The sequence below is a fragment of the Rissa tridactyla genome, chromosome 2, assembly GCF_028500815.1.
Source record: "Rissa tridactyla isolate bRisTri1 chromosome 2, bRisTri1.patW.cur.20221130, whole genome shotgun sequence".
Lineage (NCBI taxonomy): Eukaryota > Metazoa > Chordata > Aves > Charadriiformes > Laridae > Rissa > Rissa tridactyla.
The window spans coordinates 166,906,491-166,930,275 of NC_071467.1; the positions used below are offsets into that span (position 1 = coordinate 166,906,491).

Consider the following 23,785-nt stretch of genomic DNA (forward strand, 5'->3'; position numbering starts at 1 on the left):
GATGAAGTGAAAACTGAAATGGCACCAAAATTATCCTCAAATTCCTACGCCAAATGTTTCAGCCACTTCGGGGGAGAATAACTTGAGTCTGGTGCCACAGAAATAAATGCACCCTCAGAAGTCTTCATTTAGTGAAAATACGGAAGAGCATTATGTTTCCTACACTATTTCTCATATTGCTTCAACTATAAAACAGAGGGGCCATTAGGCGTTAAAATCTACCTAAATCAGGTTTCGGTTTTGTTTTCCACTTCTTTAAATAAAGACTTGAATAGGCCTGTTAGAGACCATGTGCTTCTCTCTTATACAAATACTTTTGCATTTTCCCTCGTGCCTTTCTTCCAAAAAAAATTCCAAGCATCTGCAGTGAAGCCACAGGACAAGCGTATGACTCTGCGTAACAGATAATGACTCTTTTATCTGCTGTACTGGGTAAAACCAAGGCAAGGAAATAACCACTTCAGAGAGAAAATATTTCACAGAGGGAAATAAGTAATGAAAAATAGATTATAAACTGTAAGCTAGAGTCCACATCTGGATTTACGGTTTACATATGACACGTTTACTTTGCTCCAGTAATTACAAGCACTAAAAGAGGGATTTCAGCGGAGGCGGGTGATCTGACGCCACCTCCTACAACCGATTGACAGACAGGTCACCTTCTAGTTTATATTTTCTTCGTTCCCATTTAATAAATTATTCTGTTCAGATAATGGGCCTAATCCTCTGCTGATACGAATGCACCTCTGCTCTCTGCAAGTTTTTCGACACACTCATCCCATTAAAATTTCTGAACTTCAGATTTCCAACGGGGAAAAGTTGAGAATTTGAGGCAATTCACATTTCAGCAGTAAAGCAGCCGATTCTAAGCTGAATTCTGGGCCGGCCTCGAGCACCAGGCGTTACCTTCTGAAGAGCAGCAACGGCCGCAAAGTTATTTTTGTCTATCAGAGCGTACTTGCTTCGTAATCTGGCCTCCACTTCATGCTCCTGTTGACTGGGGGAGAAAACAGCCCCTTAGCGTCGTGTTCAAGGAGGAGTATTTCCTATGCCAAAACCTCTAATACCTGCCAATATCAGATTTCCAAAGAAAACCAGCTTTTACCTGTGATCTCCTCTCCAAACACCCCAGCTTGCTCCTTCTGTTCTGCCCCATAACCTTTTTCCGCTCTTCCTTTCTTTTTTTTTCTGTGATGTTCCTCTTAGGCCTCTTAGATATGGAAGCTTTTTGATGGCTATTTTTGTACTTAGCGTAACCTTTTAATGGGCCATATCAAATAAAATTGCCCCCGTTCAGTTCCATCACCTCACTTTAACCCTCGTGATGTTCAAACCGAGCGATGTTTTCACTGATAGGGAAGGGGTGAAGCCTTGTCAGTCGGCTTAAGTACACTACACAAGACTGAAAATCACGGAATCACGGAATCACGGAATCTTCAGAGTTGGAAGGGACCTCTAGAGATCATCTAGTCCAACTCCCCTGCTAGAGCAGGATTGCCTAAAGCACATCCCTCAGGGCTGCATCCAGGCGGGCCTTGAAAATCTCCAGACAAGGGGACTCCACACCCTCCCTGGGCAGCCTGTTCCAGTGCTCTGTCACCCTCACTGTAAAGAAGTTTTTCCGTGTATTTGAACGGAACTTCCTATGTTCCAGCTTGTGCCCATTGCCCCTTGTCCTGTCGCTGGGAACCATTGAAAAGAGCCTGGCTCCGTCCTCCTTAAACCCACCCTTTAGGTACTTGTAAACATTAATCAGGTCCCCCCTCAGCCTTCTCTTCTCCAGGCTAAAGAGTCCCAGCTCTCTCAGCCTTTCCTCATAAGGGAGGTGCTCCAGTCCCATAATCATCTTGGTTGCCCTACGCTGGACTCGCTCCAGTAGTTCCCCGTCCCTCTTGAACTGGGGAGCCCAGAACTGGACACAGTACTCCAGTTGTGGCCTCACCAGTGCAGAGTAGAGGGGGAGAATGACCTCCCTCGACCTACTGGCCACAGTCTTCCCTATGCAGCCCAGGATGCCATTGGCCTTCTTGGCGACAAGGGCACACTGCTGGCTCATGGATAATTTGCTGTCTACCAGGACCCCCAGGTCCTTCTCCTCAGAGCTGCTTCCCAGCATGTCCGCCCCTAACCTATACTGGTGTTTGGCATTCTTCCTTCCCAGGTGCAGGACCCTACACTTGCTTTTGTTGAACCTCATTTGGTTCTTCTCTGCCCATATAATCGTTAGAGAATCTGCAAGTTAAAAAAGACTAAAGCCCACTGTGTCAGAACAATTGAAAGAGTCCAAGTTAAAAAAAAATAAATAATAAGCGGGCAACATTTTACCATGAAACCCATTTTGGTCTTGGGTCCCAGCAAAACCTGGCTGCCCAACCTGATGACGTACCACAGGCACTTGTGTTCATTCAGGTTTCTCGAGGGCAGGCAGATTTCCTACAGCAACATCGCAATGTCACCCCTGTGAGTAGAAACCTCTGCTGCCCAGCCAGGCCACTGCTGCAATACCTAATGCCCTTATTCTTCGTTCTCTTCTATTTCATGACATGGAAGTTCATTTTGTCCTCATCAATTTGTCCTAATGTTTAGGATTTTTTTTTTTTCCAGCCTGTCATTCACCTTCCCTCCTTCAAAACCAACTTTCATCACCCGCTGGTGACATTTTCGAATAGCCACTTTCACGCTTTCTCCCATCGCGCACCGCACATCAGAGAGCGCCTCGCTGGAAATAGCCACAGAGCCTTCTTATCATGCGCCTTCAAATTGCTTTAGGACTTTGCTTTACCACAATTTCTAAAAAAATAAGTAAATTTGATGACTTTTAGATGCTGGTGTGGCGAGACTGTTCTGAGACTGATCCCCAGATCAGTGAAGTTTACCCTTGCACGTGACTTACGAGCACTGGAAGGTTCGAGGCAATAGTCTTCTGGTGCAAAGGCCAGCAGAATGTGTCCGGAATTGTGTTTTCAGTTACAAAAGATTGCCTGTAATGATTCTTCCCCAATGTCGTGGCGTGATATCACAGACGAAAGCTTGGTGGAATTTCTAAACCTTACTGTGAAAGGCATCGACTTTGGACATCTTACCTTACAGCCAGTTTGAACTGCTTAAAAACCTCCTGGACTTGCCTGACGTTCACTATCTGGGGAAGAGACGCATACGGTAAAGACACGGGTAGGCATTTCTATGCTGTGGTCGGCTGCACTGATTCAAGTATTTCAGATTTTGAGGACTCTGCTTTCCGCTTGCTGGGTACCCACGCTCAAGGAGAGTTACCTTTATCCTGCACTTGAGAGCCAGGCTGGAGGTGGACACATTGCACCCCCTGAGGAGGTTTTTAAAGAGAGAGGAATCTGATAGACCGGAGTAAATTCAACGGAGCAACTTGAAGTTCAAGCTATCAAGTTACAACTTATTTACAATAATTTTGTAAATATTGTAATATTTGGAGGTCAGTGACGAGTGGTGCTCCCCCGGGGTCAGTGCTGGGTCCAGCGCCATTCAATACATTCATCAATGACCTGGATGGGGGGATAGAGTGCACCCTCACCAGGTTTGCTGATGACACAAAGCTGGGGGGGGTGGCTGACACACCGGAAGGCTGTGCCACCACCCAGAGAGACCTGGACAGGCTGGAGAGTTGGGCGGAGAGCAACCTTATGAAATTCAACAAGGGCAAGTGTCGGGTGCTGCACCTGGGGAGGAATAACCCCCTGCACCAGGACAGGTTGGGGGTGACCTGCTGGAGAGCAGCTCGGTGGAAAGAGACCTGGGAGTCCTGGCGGACAACAGGATGCCCACGAGCCAGCAATGTGCCCTTGTGGCCAAGGCGGCCAATGGCATCATGGGGGGCATCAAGAAGAGTGTGGCCAGCAGGTGGAGGGAGGTCATCCTCCCCCTCTGCTCTGCCCTGGGGAGGCCACATCTGGAGCACTGGGTCCAGTTCTGGGCTCCCCGGTTCAAGAAGGGCAGGGAACTGCTGGAGAGGAGACAGCAAAGGGCTACCAAGATGATGAGGGGACTGGAACATCTCTCTGATGAAGAAAGGCTGAAGGATTTGGGGCTCTTTAGTCTGGAAAAAAGACAGCTGAGGGGGGACCTTATCAACACTTATAAATACTGAAAGGGGGGGTGTCAGGAGGATGGGGCCAGGCTCTTCTCAGTGGTGCCCAGCGACAGGACGAGGGGTAACGGGCACAAACTTGACCATAGGAAGCTCCACCTCAACATGAGGAGGAACTTCTTTCCTTTGAGGGTGGCAGAGCCCTGGCACAGGCTGCCCAGAGAGGTGGTGGAGTCTCCATCTCTGGAGACATCCCAAACCCGCCTGGACGCGTTCCTGTGCCACCTGCTGTGGGTGACCCTGCTCTGGCAGGGGGTTGGACTAGATGATCTCCAGAGGTCCCTTCCCACCCCTACCATTCTGTGATTCTGTGATTCTCTTGCTCCGTAATCCAGTGGCGTTGAACAAAGATTGTGCGCTAAGCGGTGGCAATCCCAGTCCCAGCATTTGCAAGACCAGGACCCAAGGGAAGTTTTAACCTTCATTCCCAAGTCCCGTCCCATTTTATTAAGTGAATGGGATGGTATTGATGACTTATTCCGGCTCGTTGGGTTTTGGGGTTCAGCGACACGTTGTGTGCCGTCCTTATATGGAATGTCTCCTCTCTGGAGACATTCCAAACCCGTCCGGACGTGTTCCTGTGTAACCTGCCGTGGGTGACCCTGCTCTGGCAGGGGGGTTGGACTAGATAATCTCCAGAGGTCCCTTCCAACCCTATGATTCTATGATTCTATTCTATGATTCTATGAATTTTACAAATGACATATATGGCATCTGGTGACCTTGCAGATTTACGATGCTACTTCGCTTTTCACTGCTGCCCAAGACTGCTTGAGTACTTGGAACTGCCAGAGCACTATCTTTTGTCCTCTTCCCCATTGAAACAAATCAGTGCGGTCGAGCCATGCCGTTATCTCTGTTTTGGAGATGATGAGCAGAGGCACGGACAGACACGTAATGGGCAGTCTGTCACTGAGCAGAAATCGGCACTCAGCTCTCCCAAGGTCCAAAAGACTGGACCAAGCTATGAAATGCTCTACCTCTGTTCTCAACCCTCTCTCTAGAAAATCCTTCAGTGCCACTGAAGACATCCTTCCCTGTGTGAAACTCCTTAGTCCTTCTCTACCTTCCCTGCTCCACTCACACCCGCATCACATTTGGCAGCCCAGGTAAAACACACCTTCACATAAGACCTTTTTCCGCTTCATTCCTGCCTGCTGGAGGGATAAACCAGGGACTTTGAGAGAATCATAGAATCATTTAGGTTGGAAAAGACCCTTGGGATCATCAAGTCCAACCATCAGCCCCACTCTACAGAGTTCTCCCCTACACCATATCCCCCAACACCGCATCTAAATGACTCTTAAACACATTCAGGGATGGCGACTCCACCACCTCCCAGTGTCTGACCACTCTTTCTGTGAAGAATTTTTTCCTAATGTCCAGCCTAAACCTCCCCTGTTACAGCTTGAAGCCATTCCCTCTTGTTCTATCACTAATTACCTGTGAGAAGAGACCAGCACCAACCTCTCTACAATGTCCTTTCAAGTAGTTGTAGAGTGATGAGGTCTCCACTCAGCCTCCTCTTCCTCAAACTAAACAGTCCCAGCTCCTTCAGTCGCTCCTCATCAGATTTATTCTCCAGGCCCTTCACCAGCTTCCTTGCCCTCCTCTGCACCTTGATATCTCTCTCGTATTGAGGTGCCCAAAACTGGACACAATACTCAAGGTGTGGCCTCACCAGTGCTGAGTACAGGGGGACAATCACCTCCCTCTTTCTGCTGATCACACTATTTCTAATACAAGCCAGGATGCCATTGGCCCTCTTGGCCACCTGGGCACACTGCTGGCTCATGTTCAGCCGCTTGTCAATTAGAAGCCCCAGGTCCTTTTCCGCCGGGCAGCTCTCCAGCCACACTGCCCCAAGCCCGTTGCGATGCTTGGGGTTGTTGTGGCCCAAGTGCAGGACCTGGCACTTGGCCTTGTTGAAGCTCGTACCGTTAGCGTTGGCCCATCGGTCCAATCTATCCAAGTCTCTCTGTAGCTCCTCCCTATCCTCGTGCAGATCAACACTCCCGCTTAACTTGGTGTCATCTGCGAACTTCCTGATGATACACTCTATGTCCTTATCAAGATCATCAATAAAGATGTTAAACAGAAATGGTCCCACCACTGAGCCCTTGTGACTGGCCGCCAGGTGGATTTAACTCCAGTGACCACCCCTCTTGGGGACCGTCCATCCAGCCAGGGCTTGATCCAGCAGATCCTATGCTCATCCAGGCCATGAGCAGCCAGTTTTTCCATGAGAATTCCATGGGGAACAGTAGATAAGGATTACATGAAATGAGAGGGAATGTCTCAAGTGTTTTGTTTAAGCTAAAGGGTTATCTAACTGTTTGGAAAACAGTCTTCCAGCAGCTACTGCACTGTTGTCGCAGTGGCTTCTGTTCCCAACCAAACAAAACTTTACAGTAACTCTGAGTGTGCATTTATGACTTCCATTTTCTTTACATTTTCCTCTTTGCCCCCACAGGAATATTTGCGTTTGCAGGACTTTTGCTGTTTCTTTTCGCAATCATTTTGCAGTCAACGCGTAGTTTCAAGTGGAGAAACCCTGCCCTAATGAACCTGTCTCTAAAAGACCGGGCGTATTTTGGCAACACACTTTGCAAAGATGTGGTATGACATTGGCAGGGCCAAATTTTGAAATTCATTCTTTAAAGAAGTTCCAAATAGACCAATTCAAAGGGTTTCAGGACTGAGGAAAAGTCTCCTCAAGCTTCCAAAAAAAGTAAAAATGGGATGAAAACAAGGACACACCCCTTAAGATGCAGAAAAAAAAGAAATATCACAATTCTGTAGCACTTTTAGGGTTATAGATAGCCTCTTCAGAAGGCATTTTCATTGCTGCTGTCTTGGAGTAAAATGGGATGGAGTCGGTATTTAAGTCCTTCTCTACTACAAAGCTACTTACATCAATTTCATCCACGTCTCCTTTTAGGTATTTATGGACTTGAGACTTAATCTCTGCTATCTGGACGTCAGTCAGAGGGTCATAAGTCACCAAAGAACGATTTACCTAAGAAAAAAGGTGAACCAGTGAGTATCAGCGAATGACAAAAAGCTAAGCAAGTATTAGTTGGGCGAACACCTGACATTGCTCTACTGCGCCCAGGGAAGCCTTATGTTTAATTTGTGATTGCGACTTCTCGTCGTCTGAGTCGGCAGGACTTGGGAGCATGCTGAAAGCAAGGCGTTCCCCTCCACATTTCAACCAAAGAAGAGGAGGGCTTCAAGAGCTTGAAAGAAACATCTGCGGATGGGGAGTGATGCTGCACCACAGCCTCACCGCATGGGATCTTCAGAGCTCTGCCTAAACCCCTTCTGGAAGCAGAAGGAATACAATCGCACTGGACGCTGAGTTAACTGATCCAACTGCAAAACAAAGATCGTGACAAAGCCTTAAATAGGTCCCGTCTAAGACAATGCAGCCTATTCCTTACCAAGCTGTCGTGCATGGCCAGTTCCTGCTTTAGAAGAATAATCTCCTTCTCCAAAGCTTTCACTGTCCCCTAGCAGGAAAAAAAAGAAAAAAAAAAAAGGGGTGAGCAAATCACTAAATGCTACTGGAGAAAAAAACTGGTGAAAAGCAGCATTAAACCGGCTGCTAGAGAACATCCCAGCTGTGTGCCAGCTCCCCCGGGGTTTGCTGTCGGGTTCGCATCGGCGAAGCTGTGAGTCTGGAAATCGCTTTGCCTTTGATTAGCTTCCAGGGAGACAGCTTCTGTGGTGTCCTGGGCGTGCTGCCTGCAGAGCCAGCCTAAGCCACCAGAAGAAGGGCCACCTGGTTTTTAATTTGATGCTTTCCTGATCTGGTTACTGTAGGGGCCATCAAGTTCTGGACTATGAGATATTATCTTGAAAGCAAAGTATTCAGGTGTCCACTCTGACCCTTACTGAGTTCTGACATTAACTTTAATAGAGGAGGGAGTCTCCTGTGGTGTATTTGATTGAATTTCTCCATCACGTGGAACACCTTCAAACATTCACTATTTAGAAAGTGTTTCCAGAAAGGTGTGGGCGCACAAATCTCCTGGGGATTCAGCGAGAATTGGATACTGAGCTGCTTTTCAAGTGACCTGTTGAGCATCGAAGCACAATAGTTTCCCTTAAACACTACGCTTTTGGCTATTCTTCTCCACTCCACGCATCTCAACAAAAATGAAAGGGACTGAAGAGGAAAAGAGAGTTTGTTGCACAGGTTCTTCTGGAAGCGGGATACTCCTTCTGGAAGCGGGATACTCCTTCTGGAAGCTGTTGGGGGGAACTCCCCAGCTGTTTCTCCGCTTGCCAGTGAGGTGAAATACAGCCGGGTTCTCACACACCCCATGTGTGAAGGATCAGATCATTCTAAACTTGTTCTTTGGGCTATCGGTAATTCATAGAGCGTTTACTGCTGCCAGCTCGGTTCCAGCTGCAAAAGTGCACTCAGGACATCTAAAACACTGTGATCGTTTTCTTTAAACTATTTCCTTGTTTAAACAAGTCCTGTGTTTGTGGCAAAAATGTCTCGTAACCAGCAGCACTGGGGATAAAGCTGTGTGAAGCTGCAGGTAGGACGGGAGATGATTTCCCTGCATGCCAGGAGAGTAGTCCACAACTTAACGTCTCTGTTAAGAGGTGAATCTTAGCACAAAAATTACGGACTCCTACGTATGCCATTGAAAGAGTTACCACACGCCAGGGAAGATGCGACCATCTGCATGACCGTACCCTCAAGCATACTCGAGGTAATTGGAATTAAATACCGATGAAAAAGCTGTGATACTAATCCATTTTATCGTATACCTAAACTCAACACGCGTCAGCTTGGCTGATGAGCGGTAATTCATTAAACCACCAAATTTCCCTCTGGTTTTTAAGGTCATTATCCTAAATATCAACGAACCTTGAGAAAATATGCCTTCTTCCACTCCCTTCCTCTACATACCTCTTGGTCGTACGTCTCGTTGATGACCGGCTCCGTTGTGATCCATTTCATTCTGGTAGCAAAACGAAGAGACGACAACTGAAAAAAACATGGTTTTTTAGGTAACTGAAAGAGAGATTGGCAAGGATGTAATTTTCGTAAGCTGTTACTACTTGATCATCTCAGATCCCAAAACACAGAAATACAAAAGCCATTCAACTGCAGGGAGCAGTATAGGATTTCTCATTCCAGGAGCGTATCTCCTAGTGCTCGCTGGCTTTTATGTGATTAACCAGCTTCAGATCATCTCTTTGTCTTTTCCGTTCTGCACGCGGGCAGCTCTTGGCGTGCCGGAGCTGCGATCGCAAAAATACCCACACCCATTTCCGAGCAAAATTAACACATCCTAAAAAACTCCAAATCACACATTAAGGGCCTTCAAGCTTAATTCCCGCAGTTGGGGCATCTCGAGGGGAAGCCACTGCAGGCTGAAAATCCTCCTCTCGACGCAAAGTACAGCAGCTGCCTCCTCGGTAATATTACAAGTTTTTAAGACGCTGTTAGACCACACGGAGACGATAAAAACAACCCCGCCTTGAAGGCAACTGCGTACCAGGTGTCTGTGTTTACATTTTTTTTTTTTTTTTTTGGCTACCTAAAACTTTCTTGGCAAAGAGCAAAGCGATTCCCTCCTCTGCGTTGCAGATGCGGTTAAGTCGATCCAGTTCGCGCAGGGAGACTTTTCGCCCATCTCATTAACTTGCAGGTTAAAAAAAACCCAAACCCTTACTCTTAGGAGGTTACTCCTGATTCCTGAACCAGCTGAAAGCCAGATGGGAACGGGCGCAATTCCGTTGACCTCATTATGTGATGTACCGTTCAAACACAGTCGTAGAGTGGAACCGAGAAGAATAATTAACACTCTCCAGCGGGCTGAGATTTTAGCTGCTTGTGCCTGCTCTATTTCAAGCTCTTCTTTTCCCCTGGGCCGCTTACCACTCGTCTGTTTGCATCACAAAGCAGGCTGGCGAGAGCAATCTGGTTTCTGAGCCCTTGAGATAAGACTGAGCTATCCAATATTTCTGAGGAATTAGGCAAGGTGTTTCTCCGGGAGTCCTGCCATAGCCCTCCAGAGACTATTCTTTAAACCCAGCTACGGCCAACTGCAACAGCAGCGGGAACAAGACTTTAATTCTGCAGAAATCGGTTCAACTTACAGTCTCTTCGACATGCACAGCTTCCCCGCAGATATTTGCCACTAGGACAGTATTGCAGTTTCCCCCTGGGAAAAAAAAAAATAAATAATAATAATAAAAAAAAAAAAAGGCAAAGAATATAATTCGCAGTTTTTTTGTTGTTTCCTTTTCTGAAATGTATTGTATTATGTGCTGACTAAAATAGAGAAAAAGAAGTAAGAAAGAACACAGCCAGTTTGTAACCGTCCCTCTAAAGTTCCCATGGGCACAGAAACACAGCGGCACAGAAGGACTTAGGAATAAAGGTAAAATGTGTTTCTCGAGTGGCGATGATGCAGTAAGAAGATGGGAATACAAACTGTGAAAGCCTGAAATCGGGAAAACCGGAGCCGAGGATTTTAAAAGCCTAAATCGAATAGCGGGGAACCTGGCAGGACGTAGTCGCTGCCTCTCCGAAAAGCGACAACGCAAGGCTTGTGCTGCTTGAAATGCCTCAAACTTCACTCTCATTTCTGGTGACTTCGGTTACTCCACACAAAAGTCTACAGCCTGTTTTCAACTGCTTTCTCCTCCCATGAATCCAGCTGGCATTCCAAGAGCCCAAGCCTTTCCTGTGGATTCACGATGCACCACAGCTTTGGGTTTATCATCTGCAGCCTGATGCTAAAGCAGGAGCATCCGAAAAGGCTTGTAACACACAACGGGGGGTTTTTTTGGTGGCAAGTTTTTTTTAATTATTCTAACTAAGGTTTTGTGAATTTCTACTGGTTTGATCCGTGTGGGCTTTATACCGTCTCCTGCGCCTGCTGTTTTACTTGATGAGGAAACACAGCCATCCTTTGAACAATGATGAGTTACATGTGTTTATGTGTTATGGTCTTACAGAATCACAGAATGGCGGGGGTCGGAAGGGACCTCTGCAGATCACCCAGTCCAACCCCCTGCCAGAGCAGGGTCACCCACAGCAGGTGGCACAGGAACGCGTCCAGGCGGGTTTGGGATGTCTCCAGAGACGGAGACTCCCCCACCTCTCTGGGCAGCCTGTGCCAGGGCTCTGCCACCCTCACAGCAAAGAAGTTCCTCCTCATGTTGAGATGGAACCTCCTATGCTCAAGTTTGTGCCCATTACTTCTTGTCCTGTCGCTGGGCACCACTGAGAAGAGCCTGGCCCCATCCTCCTGACACCCCCCCTTGAAGTATTTATAAGTGTTGAAAGATCCCCCCTCAGTCATCTTTTTTCCAGACTGAAGAGCCCCAAATCCCTCAGCCTTTCTTCATAAGAGATGTGTTCCAGTCCCCTCATCATCTTGGTAGCCCTTTGCTGTCCCCTCTCCAGCAGTTCCCTGTCCTTCTTGAACCGGGGAGCCCAGAATTGGACACAGGACTCCAGGTGTGGCCTCACCAAGGCAGAGCAGAGGGGGAGGATGACCTCCCTTGACCTGCCGGCCACACTCTTCTTGATGCCCCCCAGAATGCCATCGGCCTTTTTGGCCACGAGGGCACATTGCTGGCTCATGGGCATCCTGTTGTCCACCAAGACTCCCAGGTCTCTTTCCATGGAGATGCTCTCCAGGAGGTCTTAGGATGGAACATGCTCATTGAAACAAGGCTGTTTTCTAAGAAGCGTATCTGGGGCTGTTGCAAGGCCCAGCTCTTACCTAGCGAGTCCTTGAGAACGTGAGTGAGCTTGCTCTGCCGGAAGGGGATGTGGTCCCTCTTAGGATCAGCCAGGGCAATGATGATTTGCTCAAGGAACGACAGAGACTTGTTGATGTACGTGGCTTCTTTCAGAACCTGTCCTTCAGACTGCAATGAAGATCAAAAGGCAAAGCCTCCACAACACGTGTTTCTGGCTGCACCCCAGAATATGGCGTATTCCTTACCAAGGGGACAACTCTGCTTGACTGCGAGGGTAAGGACCTAATTCAGACCCAATAAATTCATGATCTGGAGCTTTCTTCATTTCGAAAACAAATTTTGAGACTCAATTTTTCATTACAAGCCTACCAAGACCATTGGCTTTGCTTCCCAAAGGGTAACATATATTTGATGCGATTTCTATTCTGATCAATATAGAATGTGACACGGGACCTGAGGAGCTTTCAGTTGTTGAGCCCTAGGGCTCTAAGAAATGTTCACCAGTTTGCCTGCTGTGACCAAAAGTGGGGGATTTGCGCTGCGCCTCATGGAATGAAGAAGAAAATGAGGGGTTCTTTGTCTTAACAGTTGATGGCACCAGCCTTTTCTTTTGCGGAGAAATCATAGAGTCAAATAAACTAACGGAATTTGGGTCAGGTTGGAAGGCGCCTGCGGGAGGGGAGTCGCGTCCATGTGGATTTAGAGATCATATGCAGCAGCAGTAAACAACTGAGCACTTTCTGATGTATTAATGTGACTTGCAACTCGTCACAGTCTCTCCTACACATCACAGGCTGAAAATCAGTTGTGGGGAAAACCCGTAATTTCACCTCCACCATGCTGATGACTGGGCTCTTCACCACAGACTGAAATATTTCTCCCATTACTTACTCCCGTCTTGCTCAGTCTCTCTGAGCCTGCCAGATCTATTAAGTTGATTTTAGAGTTAATGCATTTGCCGTCTGAGAAAGCTCTGAAACGAGACTGAGGGGGGGAAAGAATATAAACTGTACTTAGCAGCAGACAAAACTGAAGTACAGTAAAAAACAGATATGTAAAGATCCTCAGCCATTTGAGTCCGTATAAAAAAACCTGCTGGAGCTCTTACCTCGATATAAATAGTGAAGATGCAATGGGACCTGGATGAATTTTTATTCAGTGTGTGCTCTGTTATCACTCTGTTGGTCTCGCCCTGCACATGAAGTCAAAATTGAAGACAGTGGTTTTAAACCTCTGCGTTGGTAGAATACAGGAAAATTAGAAATCCCCACAGCTAAATACGTAGAGCCTGTAACACCCATCAGTTGGTTAGAGCAGCCGGAGCAGGACCTCGCTCTATTTGCCTCATTTTCTTACTCAAAGGGCTCTCAAAGCACTTCACGCTGCGGTTGGTAAAGGTCACTGTTTACTGTAATGATGCCTTTTACCGGAGACCGCATTATCTGCATTTCCACTTTCAAGACTCAGCTCACCGATCTGCGGCTCTTTGAGGAAGAGTCAGGCAAGCCTTGCTCAGCGGCAACACCTCCCTGGCTCTTTCGGTTTCTTGATGACTAGAAAAACCAAAGAGCTCCCCAAGCTTCAAATGTCACCCAGAAAACGCGCACATATATATGACGGCCAGGGATTTGTAACGCCAACTTACAGGAAAGGAAAGCAACGCTGAAAATGATGTTGCAACTGCTTGTTGGCAGCGCCAGTCCGTCAGAGAGATGGACTGCCAGCCTGGGAGGCAGAAAAGGAAACGGAAGAATCCAGAGCATAGAAATGCACTTGTCAACAGGTTTCACAGCCTGGGTCTCAAAGGACAATGACCTCTGAGAGCTGGAAAGTCAGTGACTGGCTCCACGCTCGGGACTTTAAGTCATAGAATCATAGAATCCAGGAATGTTTCAGGTTGGAAGGGACTTTAAAGACCATCTCGTTCCACCCCCCTGCCCTGGGCAGGGACACCTCCCACCAGCCCAGGTTGCTCCAAGCCCCGTCCAACCTGGCCTTGAACCCCTCCAGGGATGGGGCAGCCACAGCTTCTCTGGGCAACCTGGGCCAGGGGCTCACCCCCCTCACAGCAAACAATTTCTTCCCAATATCTCATCTCAGTCTCCCCTCTGTCAGTGGAAAACCCTTCCCCCTCGTCCCATGGCTCCCCTCCCTGATCCAGAGTTCCTCCCCAGCTTTCCTGGAGCCCCTTGAGGGACTGGAAGGGGCTGGAAGGTCTCCCCGGAGCCTTCTCTTCTCCAGGCTGAACCCCCCCCAGCTCTCTCAGCCTGTCCCCCCAGCAGAGGGGCTCCAGCCCTCCCAGCATCTCCGGGGCCTCCTCTGGCCCTGCTCCAACAGCTCCGTGTCTCTCCTGTGCTGAGGCCCCAGCACTGGAGGCAGCGCTGCAGGGGGGTCTCCCAGAGGGGCGCAGAGGGGCAGCAGTCCCATTATTAAAAAGGCAAGTGAAAGATTTGAAGGGCACCAGATGGCTCCTGGTAAGAATGTGCTTCCTGCATACCGAACCAATTATTTATTCATGTTTTCCTGGGGAACTAAAGCACCCGCAAGAAAAAGAAAGATGCAGAAATAAGTAAGCAAATTCCTTCCACAAATCTCACCCATTGTGTGAACGCAGTGCTGTAAAATCTGACAAACAGTACCTGCGCCACAACCATCCCAAACTATCTGCCGAAGATGTCACTGGCAAGATTCTTTTCTTGGAGCATGGACATGGCTAGGACAGGCGGGTGTGTTTTTCAGGAAGAAATTCCAGTGTAGGCCAGCTGGTGGGTCTAAAAGGATCCCAAATATCGTACACTTTGTATAAAGTCACTCACTGACACCCTTATGTGATCACCAGGGTAACGAAAACAAGTCTTTTTGGCTGCCTGGGATCTCAGTCAGCTGGAGGGGCCAGGGAGGTGGCTGGTATTTCTGACAAGTCTTCCAAAATGAAGGCAGATTCTGTGGCTGCCTTCACTATTTTGGTGCTGCCTGGAAGCTCCAATGCTACTACGTTCTGTGGTCTCATCCTGACATATTTCCCCCATCACTTGATTTCCTCTGGTGTACACTAAAAAGAGGTTTTCTCCATGGAGATCTTCCAGAATCTCTGTGCCAGGGACATTTTCCTTGGAAGGACATGACTACAGAGAGTTACCAATTCTTCTACCCACAACAAAGAGAACAAAGAAGGTTGAACTTCCCTCCAGATGTCCTGGCCACCCACCTCCTGCTCGACTGCCTCCTCCCTCAGCTAAGCCAATAAACATAACAATCAGAGGAAGTGTAATATTTGTTTTCCCTTGCCTCAAAAAGGAGATTTAGAGCATCCTCCTCGTGGCTAACTGCATGTATAGATAAGCCCTTGACGTAAACACCCTGTGGGCAATCCACTACAGCCAGCTGCATGTCACTGGTCCCATTGCGCGTCATGGTGGACAGAAGGTCAAACAAGGTCTCATTGTAGATCTCCAGGTAGGATATTCGGACAGTAACGAAAGGATCCACGGAATGCGCAGTCGCTTTGAAGACCTACACAAAGACAAAGAGCTTGTCAGTGGCGGTGCTGGTTCACAAACAGAATTATTAGCTATTTACGGCTTTCCAGAGAAGCTATTTATAACTTTCTGAGCAGCTAGAAGCGCATCTGCGTGTGTGTAGCTAATTCTGCGCGGTGGTTGCCTGAGGGCTGGCAGGGCGAAGTCAACAGTTTTAATACAATTTCTCAAAATGCTAGTTTTGAAAACAACACTTTGGAAGGCCTGCTTACATCTGGAAAGCAGCGAGTTCTAGCTGCTTTATGCGAGCCGGTAGAATTAAAGAGGAACAACTTCTGCAAATGGCAATAAAGCGTAACTACAGAATTCCTTCCGTCTTTGTTTCAGGTTGTATGCGTTATCTCAGCCCCACACCGTGCGTGTCCGTTGTCTTCGTGGGAGTGGAGAGCCTTCTGCAGTATCAGTGCCTAAAGATAAGCAGACCTGCCCCCTAAGCAGTTGTAAACTTGCGCCTCTGGACAGGGACGTGTCCATGCGGCAACGGGACCGACAAACCAGCATGTTTCAAGCCAACCCCATCCCAATGCTCTGACACGTCACCGTTCTCAGTGCACAAGGTGTAGTAAAACAAAGGTACAAATTAACTGTGTTTTCCAGGCTCCTTCATTTCTTGAATGACCATCACTTAGAAAAAATGAAGGGAAAAAAAAAGAGGACTAGTGGAGATAAACACAAAACATATTCACCGTCTTAAAACACTTTTATAAATACCAGCAAAAGCTGGTAAAAGAGAAGTCCGTGTTATTTCTTCCAGCCTCTTTTCCCATTCAGATCCAGTACCTGCTGTATAGCCCGGGGTATGATTCCTCGATGCTTGTACTCGGCCGTCGCCCCCATCATCGTGTAAGTTTTACCAGCCCCCGTTTGCCCATAGCACATTATCGTGCCTAGAAAAGATTGAAAAGCAAAAAGAATAAAGCCAGGAGGGAACCTCTGCATTTCTCAAATGGAACATCGGAAGGATCTCTCCCTCAGATCAAATCTCCACTTATTGTCAAAATAATAAAAATAGCAACAAATTACCATTATAGCCAATTAAAGCTTCGGACACCAATTTCTTAGCCACGGTCTCATAAGCCCGTTCCTGGGAGGTGTTGTGAAGGACGCCATCCAGCCGAAAGGACCAGTCAGTCTGCCTGTTGTTCACAACTCCTTTCCTGGCATCTTTTTTGACGTATATATCTATGCTCTGAAACCCAAAAAGAGATGAAGATAACTTCAATTAAGAGTTTCAGCAGTTATTGTCTGGGGAAAAAAAAAAAAAAACAAACAAAAAAGCAAAAAAAAACCAAAACCACCAAACACTGAAGACCTGAAAGCAAGTAGAAAACGGAGCACAAATAATAATATTGTTTTACTGACCTGGATGGCATTTTCTGGTAATAGATATTTTAAAAAAAAGGAAATGTGGCTAAGCTAATCTGTTTACCTTTCCGTGACGTGTCTGATTTTGTGTCCCAGGGAAATTATTAGTTAAGGAAGAGAAGGTGAAGGCAGGAACTTGCGTATGGGGGGAGAGAAACAGACTGTACCCCAGGGAGACCTCTCAGGTTGGAATTGTGGTTCCCACTGGGAATTCCTCAAGGACCAGTCAGAGTCTCAGTCCTTTTGAGACTTTCTCTGCTGACTGTATCACAAGAAGTGTGTTTTCCACAGTCACACGTGCTGATAGAAAACCCCAAGCCCCTGTCAGCGCAGAGAACAGCAAGCAACAGGAATCAACGTGCACCAAAACGTCACCCGTGGCCTTAAGGAACGGAAGAATTCTGCATTTCTGTGGGTGAAACTGAAACGAAATTCCAAACCTTTCACGCTTGCCATCTCTTTCTCTCTACCTTGTTGTCTGGCCCAAACTTGATCATATCTTGAGCAAAATCGGCTGTTGGCTTGACTCGCACAAACGTATGGACTCTCTTTGCTGCTGCGTCCATTCTAACGGGAGAGGGGAAAAAAAAAAAGGGAAAATCAACAACGTTGCACTCCCTAAAATTAAATGTGATATTATTTGTTGGAAAAAAGGCGAGCTACAGAGTAGCCAAGTTTAAAAATAAAGTCTTGACAAACGTTCCGCTGCAGTTTCCATCCTTTATTAGGAACAACTGAGTTGCTGAAAACTCTTTCCAACATTGTTCTGCTCAGAAAACCGAGCACGTCGAAAAAGAAGGGTCTCACTGATCATTATTTCCTCTTGTGTTTCAGGCGCATTAGTGTTTGACAACAGAAGCTTAGCCTCGCAAAGCAAAATAATGGCAGGAATATGAGATGGGTTTTCTTTTGTCTAGTGTTTTCTGTGCGTGAAGGCTTCTGTACCGTCAGTCCCCCAGCAGCCTGCTCTTTTGGAACGTCACTTCATCCAGAACTTCGTTTCAAGCTTCAGAGACTTTGAGTAAGACGTGTTAGAGGCGAAACCAAGCCTAAAAGGGATCCACCGCACGGCAAAAGGCCGTGCAGTCAGTGGGTACGCCAACATTTCCAACGCTCTGAGCAGCAATTCCCTTGTTTACCGCCCGTATTGAGTATTCATGTCTCATATCTTTGTAACCCCTTCTTTATACTGATACACGAAAATATTTTTAAGTTCCCAGTGAACACCTGATCTTAAAGTTTCCAGAAGAAAAAGAGTCATGTGCCTGACAACTCCTGGAGCACTGGGTCCAGTTCTGGGCTCCCCGGTTCAAGAAGGACAGGGACCTGCTGGAGAGGGGACAGCAAAGGGCTACCGAGATGATGAGGGGATGGAACACCTCTCTTGCGAAGAAAGGCTGAGGGATTTGGGGCTCTTTAGTCTGGAAAAAAGACGACTGAGGGGGGACCTTATCAACACTTATAAATACTGAAAGGGGGGGTGTCAGGAGGATGGGGCCAGGCTCTTCTCAGTGGTGCCCAGCGACAGGACAAGGGATAACAAACCTGAGCATAGGAAGTTCCACCCAAACATGAGGAGGAACTTCTTCCCTTTGAGGGTGGCAGAGCCCTGGCACAGGCTGCCCAGAGAGGTGGAGGAGTCTCCATCTCTGGAGACATCCCAAACCCGCCTGGACGCGTTCCTGTGCCACCTGCTGTGGGTGACCCTGCTCTGGCAGGGGGTTGGACGAGATGATCTCCAGAGGTCCCTTCCAACTCTACGATTCTGTGATTCTGTGATTTTGTGAAATTCTTATGTTGCTTTTCTGGTCAACACGAATTCAATAAGTCGCTGGCAATAACTGGCAAGGGTAGAGGGCTCGTCCTCGGGAGAAGGACTCATGGGGTACATCCAGCTGCTAAAGCCCCACCTGAGAAACCTGAGCTGAGTATTTTTAAATGCCTGGAACACGCAGATCCTATGTTTTCTCTCAACTGTTTCCTACAGACGGTCTGTGCTCAATAGTTGGGTAACATCTAGCAACAGCTTTCAGACAAAATCTTTTGTAGTTCTTGTATATTAAGTATTTTTGTGATCTCTCCATTGCCTTATCTGCTGTGACTGCTCTAAGAAGAAACACAGAGATATGAACCAAGACTTCTCTTTATTTAAAACAGAGGTCAGCATTTGAATGACTACCTGCTAATGGGACCGCGGGCGCCTTCTCCTTTTCCCAGACTACCGCAGCGCTGCCAACACAACGCCCGCCGTAGAATCCAAAATGGTGCTAAGTTACCGTGACCATAATCTCTTTGCATGGGAGACAGTCTTCAAATAAACGATCTGTGAAAAAGCACAGTGATAAAGAAGTGCACGGATGTCACCATAAGGATTGCTTCTAAGTGACACGCACAGAAAGCTGCCAAAAAATGTGCCAGCGCTGCCTAAACAAAGGCAGGAGCAGCACAGGTACGAACGAAATGAAAACAGACAGGGAGTTTTAACACTGGTAACCAGCGTGGAAATGCTGTTTGTCGGGATTGTTAGAGATCTCGAAACTCTGCTACACAAATATATCCCAGCGTTGGAGGGGTACGCGCTTTATTTAGAGTCACAGAATCATTTAGGTTGGAAAAGACGCTTAAGATCATCGAGTCCAACCATTAACCTAATTTCTGCAGAGCTGCAGCAAGAAGCACAGCAGGAAAAAGGAGCAAGGGAAAATTTTAGGCAAAAACTCGTATATGAACCAGAGAGGGACAGAACAAACTCAGAACAAGTGGAATTTTCCTCACTGCAACAATGCCCATTGTTCGGCGTTAAGAGAAAGCAATTCCTCCTGGGAGTACTTACTAACATCAGAAGACGGGAAGGAAACAGGGAAGCACCTCTCTGGCAGACTCCTAACCGACAGCGTAGAGACCAAAAGCTCTCCAGCTCATTAGCAATACCCCAAGCATCCAACCAATCTGATTATTAATTGGGGTGTTTTTTTGTCTGCGGTGGACTTTTTTATTGAGGCACTATGAAGAAAACTACATGTTTATTGGTCAGCTAACCAAAAATGTTTCTGGCTGTTTCGCCACTAAATCATCCTCCCTCAGTCCGAACAATAAATGTTGAAAGGACAAGAGCGAGACTTGCCATTACCTCCGCTCATCATTCAGCACCCGCAACGTGAACCAACCAAGCAAAGCGAACCACAAGTCGCAACTCGGGCTGTTGGTTTTGAAGCTCTTTATAACAAGGTGCCAAACCCAGGTTCCTTGGTCCCTCCTTATAGAGCAGCTGCAGCTGGCAGGATTCCCTTATTAGTTAGTCTCAAGATTAACGGACTATTTATGCTCAGAATTAATGGAAACACAATTATCTCTGCAACGAAGGCAGACGCCAACGTGCGTAGACAAAGACTAGTGCCAAAGGGAAATTTTAGATGGAGATTTTGGGGCTGATTGGCACAGAAACGTGCACTCGGAGCAATGAAGTATGGCTTTTGGTTCTGCCTGAGAGCCCTGAGCTTATCCAGCATGGACGGACAAAATCTTGCGACAAATCATAGAATCATAGAAGAGAATCACAGATTAGTTTGGGTGGGAAGGGACTTTTAAAGGCCATTGAATCCATCCCCGTGCTATGAGCAGGGACATCTTCAGACCAGGTTGCTCAGAGCCCCATCCAACCTGGCCTGGAACATTTCCAGGGATGGGGCATCTCCCACATCTCTGGGCAACCTGGGCCAGGGTTTCACAACCCTCAGCATAAAACATTTCTTCCTTATATCTAGTCTGAATCTCCCCTCTGTTAGTTTAAAGCCATTAGCCCTTGTCATAAGCACGAGAGGCAAACTGTGGAGGCAAAGCTGCTTTGAGGGGGTGTGACAGTGGGGCTGCCTCTAGAATTCACACTCTAGTGATGCTTTGAGAGTCGAATCCAGCCGGTTGGACACCAAAAGTTGTGCCCCAGCACCTCAGGCCATCTGTACGCCCAGGGCCACCCCTGCCCCGAGGAGAACGGGGGAGAGAACGGCCCCGAATTACCTGCTGCCTTCCCAGCTGAGGACAAACAAAGCAGAGAGTGCAGGATGTGAGGTGGCTGGTGCACAGTGGCCTAGGAGAGATGACAGAAGAGGTGGGATGAGGATGTGTGGGATAATGGGGAACACAGAGAATGCCGTGGATAGCCATGCCCACGGCCCTGCTTTCTGGGGACATGGGCAAAGGAGGATGATTTGAGAGGGGTCTGGGGAGGAGGGGGGCTGCGGGGACAGGGGAAGGATCACCCATGTTTGAGCAGACCTGGACAGGGAAGGAGATGGTGGGGAGACAAGGCCTGAGGAGGGAAATAAGGTCTTGAGGAGGTGAGGACAGGGGACAGCGAGGCCTACGGAGACATCGCCTGAGGTGGGGGGGGGGAACAAAGCTTGAGGGGGTAACACGAGGCCTCGAGGAGGGGAAGAGACCTTGAGGAGGGGGAAAAAGTGCTGAGGAGGGGAAGAAGCCTTGAGGAGGGGGATGAAGCCTAGAGGAGAGGGATGAGACATAGAATCATAGAATCATAGAATCATAGGGTTGGAAGGGACCTCTGGAGATCATCTAGTCCAACCTCCCTGCCAGAGCAGGGTCACCCAGAGCAGGTTACACAGGAACGCGTCCAGGCAGGTTTTGAATGTCTCCAGAGTTGGAGACTCCACCACCTCTCTGGGAAGCCTGTTCATTGAGGAGGGGACAAAGCCTTGAGGAAGGGGATGAAGTCTTGAGGAGGGGAACGAGGCCTTGAGGAGGGGGACAAAGCTTTGAGGAGGGGACGAGGCCTTGAGGAGGAGGACGAGGCCTTGAGGAGGGGAATGAGGACTTGAGGAGGGGACGAGGACTTGAGGAAGAGGAAAAAGCCTCGAGGAGGGGATGAGGCCTTGAGGAGGCAACAAGGCCTTGAGGAGGGGAACAAAGCCTCGAGGAGGGGAACAAAGCCTCAAGGAGGGAACGAAGACTTGAGGAAGGGGACGAAGGCTTAAGGAGGGGAACGAGGCCTTGAGAAGGGTGACAAAGCTTTGAGGAGGGGACAAGATCTTGAGGAAGGGGAGAAAGCCTTGAGGAGGACATGAGACCTTGAGGAGGGGACGAGACTTTGAGGAGGGGCACGAAGCCTTGAGGAGGGGGATGAAGCCTGTGGGGCTGATGCGGCCTGTGGAAACAACAGTGCCGGGGGAGGCGGGTGACAACGCCCTGATCCCCGGAGGGCAGCTCCCCCCCCCCCCACCTACCTGCGCCCCCTCCTCAGCCGGGCTCGGGCGAGGGGAAGCCGCGGCGGCTGTGTACGCCGTTGCCATGGCACCCGACACTTCCGGTTCTCTCCCGGAAGTGGCGGGAGGCGGAAGTGGGGGGGGGTGGAGGCCGCGCTACGGCGGCCGGGCGTGGACAAGGCGCGGGGGAGGCGAAGCGAGGCGGGGAGCGGCGGGAGCGGCCGGGAAGATGCTGGAGGCGGCGGCTGCCGAGCCGGAGCTGGATCCTGAGGACCTGGTGCATTTCTCGGTGGGCGATTTGCCCAGCCGCGGTTACGGCGTGATGGGCGAGATCCGGCGGCAGGGCAAGCTCTGCGACGTGACCCTCAAGGTAGCGGCGCGGCCCGGCCCGGTGGGGGCTAGGGGACCCCGGGCCCTGAGGGGGGATGTGGGGATGAGGGATCCCCTCCCGGTCCCTTTGCCGGGGAGAAGGAGGCAGCTGGGGTCCCCTCGGGTGGTGAAGGCTGAGGGTCCCTTTGGTGGGGAGAAGGGGGTAGCCGAGGGCCCCCCCCCGGCCCCTTTGATGTGGAGAAGGGGGCAGTTGGGGTCCCCTCGGGTGCCTTTGGGGGAGAAGGGGGGGAGCCGAGACACACCCCCCCCAGCCCCTTTGGTGGGGGATAAGGGGGCGCTGAGGCCCCCCCCCCCCCCCAGCCCCTTTGGTGGGGGATAAGGGGGCGCTGAGGCCCCCCCCCCCCCAGCCCCTTTGGTGGGGGATAAGGGGGCGCTGAGGCCCCCCCCCCCCCAGCCCCTTTGGTGGGGGATAAGGGGGCGCTGAGGCCCCCCCGCCCCAGCCCCTTTGGTGGGGGATAAGGGGGCGCTGAGGCCCCCCCCGCCCCAGCCCCTTTGGTGGGGGATAAGGGGGCGCTGAGGCCCCCCCCCCCAGCCCCTTTGGTGGGGGATAAGGGGGCGCTGAGGCCCCCCCCCCCAGCCCCTTTGGTGGGGGATAAGGGGGCGCTGAGGCCCCCCCCCCCCCCCCAGCCCCTTTGGTGGGGGATAAGGGGGCGCTGAGGCCCCCCCCCCCCCCAGCCCCTTTGGTGGGGGATAAGGGGGCGCTGAGGCCCCCCCCCCCCCAGCCCCTTTGGTGGGGGATAAGGGGGCGCTCAGGGGCCCCCCCCCAGCCCCTTTGGTGGGGAGAAGGGGGGAATGGAGGGCCCCCCCTTCCCATGGCTTTTGGCAGCAGTGAAGGGCGGTGCTGAGACCCCAGCCCTCTTAGTGGTGTATCTGGGGGTGCTGGTCTTCCCCAGCCGGAGGTGGGGGGGCTCTGTGAGGGCCCTTTTTGGGTGAGGGGGATGCTGAGCACCTCCAGCCCGGGGTGGGTGCCAGGACATGCCGGTGACACCCCATCCCTGATGCTGCCCCTCATCCTGGGGACGGGGTGGGAGGTGCAGCCTCCATCTCCATTGGGACCATCGTGGTTTCTCCAGCGGCCAGGCAGAGTGATTCAGTAAAATGTCTCGTTTCGGGAGGAAACAGACCCCCCCCCCCCTCCACGTTCCGGTGGTGGTCCCAGCACTGAGGAGTGGTTTGGGAGGTGGTGGTGCATGTTTATGGACCAACCTCTGTTCCAACCCCTGGGCAAAGAGACCTTTTCCCTAGGAAACCTTTATCTTTTAAGAATATCTACTTCCTACATCAAAGAAATCGTCTATAACCTGGGTAAATCCTCAGGATTGTGTGCCTGGCTCTGCGGGGGTGGGCTCTGGGGGCTTTGAGAGTGGCCAACGCCGGGCAGGAGATGCTGGAGTCCTTCATGGAGTCCT

The 23,785-nt window shown here is 49.5% G+C and overlaps 2 protein-coding genes across 6 annotated transcripts in view; one reads left to right on the plus strand and one right to left on the minus strand.

Moving 5' to 3' along the window:
• Positions 1-22,091, minus strand: part of KIF9 (kinesin family member 9) — a 35,521-nt gene extending 13,430 nt beyond the window's left edge. Inside the window, exons 1-16 of one of the 4 annotated variants that reach the window (XM_054192054.1) lie at positions 22,008-22,091; positions 20,785-20,854; positions 18,947-19,090; positions 17,238-17,334; positions 16,426-16,591; positions 16,183-16,289; positions 15,152-15,376; positions 12,972-13,055; positions 12,755-12,847; positions 11,884-12,031; positions 10,247-10,311; positions 9,051-9,128; positions 7,564-7,632; positions 7,035-7,139; positions 3,084-3,139; positions 907-997 (exon numbers count right to left, since the gene is read on the minus strand). In XM_054192054.1, coding sequence (XP_054048029.1) covers positions 907-997; positions 3,084-3,139; positions 7,035-7,139; positions 7,564-7,632; positions 9,051-9,128; positions 10,247-10,311; positions 11,884-12,031; positions 12,755-12,847; positions 12,972-13,055; positions 15,152-15,376; positions 16,183-16,289; positions 16,426-16,591; positions 17,238-17,334; positions 18,947-19,065 — 1,503 coding nt within the window. In that variant the 5' untranslated portion in view covers positions 19,066-19,090; positions 20,785-20,854; positions 22,008-22,091. Of the gene's footprint in view, positions 1-906; positions 998-3,083; positions 3,140-7,034; positions 7,140-7,563; positions 7,633-9,050; positions 9,129-10,246; positions 10,312-11,883; positions 12,032-12,754; positions 12,848-12,971; positions 13,056-14,392; positions 15,377-16,088; positions 16,290-16,425; positions 16,592-17,237; positions 17,335-18,946; positions 19,091-20,784; positions 20,855-22,007 lie in introns of those variants that run through there. The other 3 variants (XR_008464927.1, XM_054192051.1, XM_054192053.1) reach the window with 3 other exon arrangements.
• Positions 22,092-22,162: 71 nt separating this feature from the next.
• Positions 22,163-23,785, plus strand: part of KLHL18 (kelch like family member 18) — a 32,075-nt gene continuing 30,452 nt past the window's right edge. For both annotated transcript variants that reach the window (XM_054192046.1, XM_054192047.1), the window contains exon 1: positions 22,163-22,356. In XM_054192046.1, coding sequence (XP_054048021.1) covers positions 22,216-22,356 — 141 coding nt within the window. In that variant the 5' untranslated portion in view covers positions 22,163-22,215. The remainder of the gene's footprint in view (positions 22,357-23,785) is intronic.